The 9,970-nt window shown below is 40.4% G+C and overlaps 1 protein-coding gene across 1 annotated transcript; it reads right to left on the reverse strand.

The window, feature by feature from the left end:
• Positions 1–613: 613 nt before the first annotated feature.
• adprhl1 (ADP-ribosylhydrolase like 1) lies at positions 614–9,283 on the reverse strand. Its single transcript, XM_067496160.1, has 8 exons — positions 8,426–9,283; positions 6,980–7,144; positions 6,765–6,890; positions 6,507–6,647; positions 6,246–6,373; positions 6,036–6,168; positions 5,779–5,944; positions 614–4,014 (listed from the first exon to the last, which is right to left on the reverse strand). The coding sequence occupies exons 1-8, from the start codon at positions 8,637–8,639 to the stop codon at positions 1,893–1,895; spliced, it is 3,195 nt and encodes a 1,064-aa protein (XP_067352261.1). The 5' UTR covers positions 8,640–9,283; the 3' UTR covers positions 614–1,892.
• Positions 9,284–9,970: the final 687 nt, after the last annotated feature.

The raw sequence follows: 9,970 nt of genomic DNA on the forward strand, positions 1-9,970 counted from the left end.
TAAGTGTAGAACACTTACAGTTTTGGTTATCCGTCTAAGAAAAAGTACTTGAAAAGTTACTCAGTATTACTATTTTAAACCACAAAATCCTTTCAAGGTAAATGTACTGTGTACTGCAATGCAAGCTACACACTTAAGTTTGGCCAATTTATGCGACATTTCCTGCAACTCTGAATGTCTGAGTTGTAGTTACATTAACAGCAATCAGATTTACCTGTTAAAAAACCATGGCAACTGATCTTTAATATGCCCCAATACATCTTTCCTATCTCTCTCTCTCTCTCTCTCCGCCTAGTAGAAGTAAAAGTGCTTCTTGTGTCAATTAGCTGTAATTATCCAGTGCACAGATCTGGCCTTCAGACGTAAAATGTACATCACACTGTACTGTATTAATCTGGATTATATATTTGACTTGCAGCAGAGCAAATTTCACCCTTTAATTGCACAACGGTGGTCTGACCTCGTTAATACTTGCATAGAAGTTTTCCTGGCAGACTAACATATACAGTTCTACGTTTGTACCTAAATCGTATTAAAAATCATCCCACCACAATAGATCTCAAACCATTGTTTGCAAATAACGGACTGTTATAGTAGTGTGCTATTTTATTTTTAAAAGTTAACATTCATTAAACAGGTAAACTGGACAATTTAATGGTTAAATTACTGATTTATATTGAATTAATTTGTTATTAATTTGTAATATTGTTTGAGGTCAATCTAGTTGTCTGTTGCCTAGTCTTCATATTATGCAGTTTAAACGTTGAAGTAGAAAAGAAGATAAAATTGCACATGTATATACACTCCCCTCCAAAACTATTGGAAAAGTGTGGCAAAATCATGTATTTTTGCTGCAGACTGAAAACATCTGGGTTTGACTTTGATTTGATTAACGTGAGACAAGAAATCAACATTTCAGCTTTTATTTCCAGGTATTTACATCTAGTTCTGATACATAATTTGATGCTTTTGTTTGAACCCACCCATTTTTCATAGATAGAGTTTAAGTCTGGAGATTGAATTGGCCAGTCTAAATCCTTCCACTTCCTGCCCTTTTTGGCAGTGTGTGGTCATTATCTTGCTGCATGATGAAAACTCTCCCAATCAGTATAGTTGCATCTTTCCTTAAATTGGCAGACAAATTGTGCCTGTAGGCGTCTGAGTTCATTTTGCTGTGGCCATCATGTGTTACACCATCAGTGAAGATTAATGAGCCTATCCCAGAAGAAGCCATGCAAGCGATGACATTACCTTCACTCTGTTTCACAGATGAGCTTATGTTTGGAATCATGAGTAGATACTTTCCAAACTTTACTTTTTTGGCAAATTCCAGACTGGCCTTCCTGTTCTTTCTTGCTAATGAGTGGTTTGCATCTTCTGGTGAAGCCTCTGTACTTTTGTTCATGTAGTCTTCTGCAAAGAGTAGATTTTGATACCTTCTTTCCTGCCCTCTGGATGTTGTTACTGGTGTTACTAACAGTTGTTTTAGGGTCTTTCTTTATACCTCTCACAATGTTTCTGTCGTCAACGGCTGCTGTTTACTTGATCTTCCCATTCGACGGCTGGTATTTAGTACACCAGTGGTTTGTTTCTTCTTCAGGACATTCCAATTGGTTGTATTGGCTATGGCCAATGCTTGTGCAATAGCTCTGATTGATTTTTTCCCATCTTCTCTTAGTTTCACAACTGCTTGTTTTTCACCCATAGACAGCTCTCTGGTTCTACAGTAAAAATAAAGAAATTGGCCTCACTGTTAAAATACTTTTGGAGGGGAGTGTATGTACTGAGTAACTGAATCGCTCCTATCTTTCCTTGACAGGAAACAGTGCTTAACCAGGAAACATTGTTCATTGTCTTTAATTGGACATCACTGTCTGTGCATTAGTACCGACCTAAAAAGTGAAGGTGTCGGTAAAACGTATGATCTTGGGTTTATAGGTTTGTTTCACTGAAGGATCCCCATAGTTGATTGTTGTATACTTTGGTCTTTGTTTTGGCTTCTCTGCCTCAGGTTGAATCTCAGGTAATGTCACAGCAGATGTTTTGCTGACTTCAAATCCAGCCGTACTGACATTGTCTTCAGAAAGTCTAACATTTTGCTGCGTATTAGTCTCTTTTATTTCCACCTTTTTCTCTCTGTCCTCCTTGTCTTTTTCTTGTGCTTTAACCTCTGTTGGGTCCCCTTTGTTTTTTATATGATGAGTGATATCACTGGGAGGGTACAGGTCAAAGTCCTGAACATTTTCCATTTTCATCAACACTAAGTTAAGAGGACACATAGAAGTATCAGATTGTGATGGTGAAATTGCATCCAATTGTGGTGTGGACTGAGAGAAGGAGTAAGTGCGCTCGAGACCTTGTTGATAATCACATCTGGAAACATGCGGCATGACATACTTGGGCATGATTCTTTGAATAGTAACTGCTCTGAGGGTGTCTGGGTCTTCCACTGTGCTGTTGTCCATTTGGTCATGGAATTTTTCCTCAAAGATTCCCTCAGTTTTGGGGCTTACAGTGTCTTCAATTACTATAGAAGGTTCACCTGCAGCTGACTTGCTGTGAGAGGCTTTACAGGGACTGTCTTTCTTCAGATTTAGGATCTTTTCTGATGCTGCAGCTTTGATTTTCCGCAAATATTGTTTGGGTGAGGAATCTACACGCGTGTACACCACAGGACAGCAGGTAATGGTTGCCACATACCAGAGAAATGGGTCTTCCACCTGCAGAAAAAACCTGTAGGCTTCTGGGAAAGACCACTCTGTGACTGACATTAAACAGAACAGCTCTAAGCTTCCATGTTTTAACCTGTTGATGATACATGTGTCGGTTTGATTAACTATAGTCTGACTTTTACCATATTCCCCTGATACCCAACCGTTAACATTAGTACCGTGAATATGTTTTAATGAACAATGACTACCAGCCTTTTGACCTAAGGGCTGATCCCCCCTTGGCAACACTTGTTCTGCTTTCAAATCATTTTTTTCTTCCAGGTTTGGGTTTACGTTTGTTAAAAGGTCTAAAACCTCCTCCGGTATTTGTTGTTTTCTATTTGCAATTTGATTTCCCTTCAACTGTTGTCCAAGAGATTTACTTTTCATTAGCTTGTGTTGGTTTTGTTTGTGGACAGTTTGGTCTACCACCTGTTGTTGCACTCTTTCATGACTGTTTAGTTTCATTTTTACATTACTTGACATTTTTACTTCTATAGAGGGCCTTGCATGCAAACATTTCAAGTCCCCTTCATTACATACAGTGGCCATGGTTTCAAATCTTTTCATCAAGGAAGACAAGAAGATTCCTCTTCCAATGAGTCTTGGTTTGATCGGTTCTTTTATCACATTTAGGCCTCGTTCTTTCCGCTCAGCCACGGCAAACTTTGCCACCATATCCTTCACGCTGCCAGTATTTTTCAGTCTGGGATCTCTTTTAGCTCGGTCTCTCTTCTGCACATCATGCTCATTGCCTTGGCTGTAATTCACATTGCCTGCTACTTTGATAGAGGACAGAGTTCCTACTTCCCTTTGGTAGGTGATGAAGGTTTTGGGTGTGGACCTTGTAAATTTTGATTGGAGGAGCTGGAATGTGGTAAGGCGTTGAGGTATTAGGCCTCCGGCTTTTTTATTTCCTCTGTACTTACTTAGTAATCTGTCTTTTTTAGGCCCTGATTGGTGTTTTTCAGGCATCTTGGAACTGGTCTCAGCAGTTTTTAATTCAGTCATTTTATGCTCTTCTGGGAGCTGAAGCACAGTACAACTTGGCTGAAGGTGTTTCATTGAGGTCTCAGTTCTCCCTTTAGGACAATCTTTGTTTCTTGTATCTATTTCTGCTACAATCCCAAACTCTGACTTCTCCAAGCTTTGGTTTCTGGTGGACCACTTGGGCAAGTCCTGCATTATGTAATGCAGGAGACTTTCAAAAATCCCTCGGAGGACTGGGTGGCATTTGCGGTCTCTAACCAACTTCCTCAGCATGTTGGCATCAGGGCTGATACTGGTTTTCCAAGAATCTGGTCTACAGAGAATAGAGGATATGCAGAACTTAATCCCTGTAGCCATCTGCAGCTAGGTTTAGTTCTGGTGAAACTGATATCACCATTATGTTAGAAAATCTTAGACACACATTTTCATCAAAGATGTTGAAGTATGCACTTATGTTTGCTTTTAAATCTATTTCGACCCATGCATAGCAAAAGTTTGCATCACCTTATTTTGAAATGTCACAAAGACTAAAACTAAGATTTTTCATCAACATAACATTTAAGGCACATTCAATGTTTACAATTGTTCTTTCATTTAGAAATTGAAGTTAATATTTAATAAATTAATTAACTGGGATGCAAACTTTTGCACATATGTATTTTTTAAATGATTTTACTTAAACTTTATGTTATACACTCCTTTTCTTTTTTTGTTACTTCTGAAGATGAACATTGACATTTATACTACCTGAAGCTGAAGTTTTCAATCCCTTTACATGCCATTTCATGGTTATTTTACTCTTTCTCATTTCAAAATAAAGGGATGCAAACATTTGCACCCAACTGTAAATACCACTGAACTACAGAGGGATTAGTTTTTGGAGCACTGTAAATTTCATTGCCATATAAAACTAGTCAGTGTTAAATTCAGCGTAATCTTCAGAAAGGCACTTCTGAAGCACTTGGTTATACAAGTAGCTATCCCAGTCCAGCAGAAAGTAAGAAAGATAATGTTTAGATTGGGAAGTGAGGTGTTGCTGCAGTGTGATCTTGTTACAGGTTATTAGTTGAGGGTTGTAGAGGAGGGCTGTGTAACAAGAAGCAGAAATCTGGTCAAAAATTAAAAAGCTACCATCTAAATAAATGTTTTAGTAAAGCCAAAGAGAGACAGGAACCTTGTGAATCATCTCTGTTAATTTTAATTGACATGTCATATTAATATTCCCCATTTTGTAATGTTTTCACAGTATAGTATAGTACACCATACCTGATAGGAGCATCACAGTGCAAATGACAATCACAGTATAAGAAAACTTAATTAATGTTCTGCTAATAAAACAAATTGATATATATAAAAGTTGAAATTGTTTCATTAAGCACATCTCACATGCATTGGTAGGCTAATGATCGATAGGCTGATTCTAGATCAAAAACGTTTAACCTTATTCAATGCCTCACATTAGATACATTTTAGATGAAAGCATCAATTCAAGTGTGTAGAGCAAGTTGTTGAGACCTTGAAATCAGGTTTCACCAAAATCCTCAGCACACAATTGTGCAAAATTGTGCTGCATTTGACAAAATATTACATTTTGCATAATGTTAATAAAGGTTAGCTTTACAGAAAGGAGATGTCGGAGAAGGAAATTACGTTTTGGTTACAAACCCCCATTTTTTTTTTTCCACAGTTCTGTCATTTCAATTGAATAAAGACTTATGCATCCAGCTGGCCTTACATTATAGTGTGCTATATCTATGCCATCCACAAAACAATACATAAAAAACTGATTCCAGGTATAAGACCAGACAGGTTATCTGGCAAAAACCATTCATATCAGACCTGAAAGGCTTAAACTTCAAATTCTAAATGGTGAGTTTACTTTTCCAATTTATGACAGAGCTGTGGATAGTGAGCAGCAAAAAGAGAGAATAGCAAAGAAGGAGCGGATAGGACAAGATGCCAATTACAACTACTGAGCCACTGCCAAAGAGAATTAAAGAGTTGTGCGGTGCGGACAGAGAGAAGAACTTTTCCTCTGATAACTAGTAAAATCCAGGTCAGTGAAGATTGGGATTACTTGTCTATGCATTTCTCAGAAGATGCTGCCTTGTAAAGTGCCTCTCCCAGCTCCTCAAGGCGCTCTTTTTTGTCCAAATTCTGGTACAGGCCAGGGGGAACCTGACTCAGGCCATACATGAGGCCAAAGAGACAACCTGTGATGAGGCCTGTGGCTTCACTCTCACCTACAAGAACACATTGTTTTAACAGAAGTCCCCAGTAAATACAGTATGTGTTTTAAAATATCTTTCTGTGTATGAATGCTGTGGTTCTCACCTCCATGAAACATGGCTCGTTTACATACTTCAGCCCAGTCACTACCTGCAGCCAGAAGGGCATCATAGGCTATCATAGGGGCATCGTGACCTCTACGGCCTGCACGGCCCTCTGAGCTCCAGTGCTTATACATCTGTATGAATAAATGAAACTTAAGGAAATTTCCTTTTGTATGTTTTTTATTTTGAGTGCCACAGAGGCAGGACTTACCTTGTCTGTTTCCTCAGCATCATAATGATTGGGAAATGAAGGTTTATTCTGTCCTTCCTTGTCTATCTCTCTCTCTTCAAGGTAAAACTGCCACTTGGCCTCAAAATAGAACCAGTTTTCCTGATACTCTGCATAGGAATACAAGCATTACTGACATCAGCTGACAGTTATGCTCTCTTTAGGCATGTGGGAGTTTCAAATGTCTTGGATTAATCAACCAAGTTGGTGTGCCTTTTTCACAGAGAGGAAAAACAATCTAACCTGCCATGTGTCGTATGGTCTTTCTGCAGTATTCCTCAGCCAGAGGGATGACCTTAAAGAGCTCACGACCCCAAGTCACAAGAGGTTTCCCCTGGATCGCGTAGGATGCAAACAGGGCTGTTGTCAGGGAGCCAAGGAACCCTGAAGCCAACAGTGACACCAGGTTATCTCACGATTTACCAAGTATTAATTTACAGATGCTGCACAATTTAACGGAATCCATAGGTTCTGTAAGTTGAAAATTGGCAACATTGTCACCTATGGGGTGGTTGTGGGTCATTCTGCCTGTCTCGATGCTGACCTCCACCAGGTTGTCTAGTCTGTCAGGTTGCCAGTATCTCATACCCACACACATGGCTTTGGCAGCTGCCCCAAACCCAGACCCTGGATGTAGACACATGTGCACACACCCAGACACACATTATCATACATGTACTTATGTTGGACTTTAAACGTTCAAAAAAGAACATTACCTTTTTCATTGAATGGTGTATGCCAGGCGAGCAGATAGTTGTTAGGTTTAAGCTGAACAAAGCCCTCCACTGTGGCAGGATCAGGGGCTCTGCCCTGTAGAGACACCATGGCTTCAACATAAAGACGCACCAGCTCTCGGTACAGGTCTTCCAGACACCAGTAATCTGGACACACACACACACACAAACATAAACAGTGACTTGATGAGTGAGTCATTCATGATTGGCATGCAGGACAAGATGAATTGTGCTGCAGTGGGCTAAGTTTAGCTGCAGCCTGCCACACTGCAGATTAGGACTGACATGCCTGCAGAGTGAGTAGGGTGACTTCCATACACCATAAGGTCACCTGGAATCCACGGCCCTCCAGCAGCAATTTGATTATCTGTGTACTGTTTATGTCCATGTGTGTGTCAGAGAGAGCCTGTGTTAACACAGAATCAATCAAATTGAAATAGGGGTAATTCTTGCCTTTCGCGTTAAATTTTTTTAATTTTAAGTGTTTACATTTATTCCACAATATGTTATTGTCTGGCTAGTGTTTTGTGCCGGCATGCTCTATATTGGCTAAATATGGTGTCATAATCACAAAAGATGTCACCAGCATTTCTCAATACCACTGTCATAGGCTATGAACCACATCTGCAGCCAAACTGTTTAGAGTCTGACCTGCTATTGTTCACTAAAGGAGAGCTGTGGATCTGCTTTAAACTAGTCTATTTTAGACTCTTAGGCCACTCTACAGGAGCTCCAGAACGGGGTGAGGGCATTCACTGCAAGTTTTCCACTAAGATACCCTCTGTTACAAAGTTGGATTATAGCATGCCTGTGGGTTTTGTCATTCCAGCTTAGTCTGCCAGTAAGTGATTAGCTGTACGAGCTGTATAGATGCAGCTATTCTGGTCTTTCTACTATGTACAAAGATTGAAAGTCTGGCTGAACATAACTGATGTTGTTTCCGTATTGTAGGGACATATTACATTGTCTGTATAAAAAAGTTTTTATTTATGTGAAGTAAAATTAGAGTGAAGATATGAAATATTATATGATGGATGGCTGTAGCTCAGTTGGTAAAGGCAGTCGACCACAGGGTCAGTGGTTCGATCCCCGGCCCTGGCTATATGTCGAAGTGTCTCTGCAAGACACTGAACACCTAACAGCCCATTCCCCTCCTCAGCTGTGTAGTGCCGGTCCAAGCCTGATAGAAATTGGGGAGGTTTGCGTCAGGAAGGGCATCCGGCGTAAAAACTCTGCTAAACCAACATGTGGACAATAATCTGCTGTGACGACCCTGAACTCACGGGATAAGACGAAAGGACAAAAAAAAGAAATCCTAAAATTTGAGAAAATAATTTTATAATCTTGCTGTGATTTCCATGTTCTAATCTGCCTCTTACAATCATAAAACTCCCTTTCACACACAATTCTGATCTGTCCCAAACGTACCTGTTATTAGTGCTTCTGCTGTAGTCATGTGCATCAGCGTTGCATCACTCAGGGGCCAGTTATCAGGGTCCAGTTTCAGGGCTTCCAGTCCCCCCAGAGAAGCCAGTTCCTCCTGGATTTTCCTTCCTGAGGTGCAGCTTTCCCACTGGCCCTTTCTGTAGCCCAAGGCATCACCAACAGCACCAGCAACCATGGCTGCCTTAAATTTCTCCATGATATTAGGCTGTACTCACGTTGGCTCACCCAGCCAATCACAAAACAAGAGGTCTTTTCTTGAATGAAGTTATCACAACTCTCCTGTGATTTAGATGAATCTTGGCACAAACAGATGCCAAAATCTGAACTCTTTTCAGGTAAAGGGGTTCTTCACCACCTCAACAGACTGAGACATAGAACAATGAAAACACAACAGTCTTGTGCACCAAACATCCTAAAGAACTTCAGCCTCTTCACCGCTTAAGGTTTTAATTTCCAATTGATGCGCAGCTACCACAGTTCCTTGTCTCTACATAATAATAGCTCTACCACCTTCCCACCCTTACCCGGGGAGGACGAGCACGCACACACAAACACACACAAAAGCAACACATTATCACAGCTTCTTTGTGTTGGGAGGCGTTGGGTTCAGCTGTGATCAGGTGTCTCCTAAAATGGCAATCCCCATGGACCCAACGCCTAAAAGCTGGATGGCTGAGTTTGGAGTGGTGATGGGGGCTGGACATATTCAAAGAGATGCTTATGTGCTTCTGGGCTGGAGTGTAAGCTTGTCAGCTGGTACTGGGCCTTGTTGACTTCCCACCTATCCCATGAGACAAGGATAAGAATGGAGCATCATCCCAACTGACGCCCCCTCCCCACTACATGAGCTTATGTCCTTCTTTACTGGGTCCAACTCTCTAATCCCTAGCACACTATTTTAAACTTTTTTTTCATCTACTGTCACCAGTTAACTCTCCAGTTATGTGTACTGCATGCAAGTGCCCCCTTTAAGTTAGGGAAATTACACAGATATTTTATTCCTAACCCTTTCAGTTTTTGTATTTCTGTTGGTGAATGTAGTCATAGACATACCCAGAGTAAACGTAGAAGAGCCAGTGATGATGAAATGCAGGAGGAATGCAACCTGATAAGGGACAACTGTTACCAAGCTGACATTTTACATCAACTCTCAAACACACACTGTACAACAGTGGTTCTGACCAGCAATGGAGTTTGTCCATTCTCTGTTTAGATGGCATATCTGTAAAATAAGTCTGTGTTCATCCTGGTAAAGAACTACTGACCTATAGATCTCCTTTAGACTAAACATCTGCACAGCTTGGACCTCAGCAGAAGCTGCTTCATTTCTTGTCTTGCATGTCATGATTCTCATATGTTGTGTGTTGTCGCATTTGCCACGATGTTGTGTTATTAATGTGCAATGTCTCTAATCATTAAGCAATCCATATAATTAAAATGGAAAAAAAAGCACTTGCAGTGTTGTGATTCATGTTCATTTCAGAAAGGACAGCCTGCTAATAAATTGCAGGCCAAAACATACTTCAT

The sequence above is a fragment of the Channa argus genome, chromosome 2 (genome assembly GCF_033026475.1).
Source record: "Channa argus isolate prfri chromosome 2, Channa argus male v1.0, whole genome shotgun sequence".
In the NCBI taxonomy this organism is placed as follows: domain Eukaryota; kingdom Metazoa; phylum Chordata; class Actinopteri; order Anabantiformes; family Channidae; genus Channa; species Channa argus.

Bases quoted from the DNA above. Each gene is read 5' to 3' on its own strand.
- adprhl1 (XM_067496160.1), bottom strand. From the start codon at position 8,639: ATGGAGAAATTTAAGGCAGCCATGGTTGCTGGTGCTGTTGGTGATGCC. The intron at 6,374-6,506 runs GTTAGATTGTTT...ATTCCTATGCAG, and splicing joins GACCATACGACACATGGCAG to AGTATCAGGAAAACTGGTTC. The intron at 5,945-6,035 runs GTGAGAACCACA...GTGTTCTTGTAG, and splicing joins ACGAGCCATGTTTCATGGAG to GTGAGAGTGAAGCCACAGGC.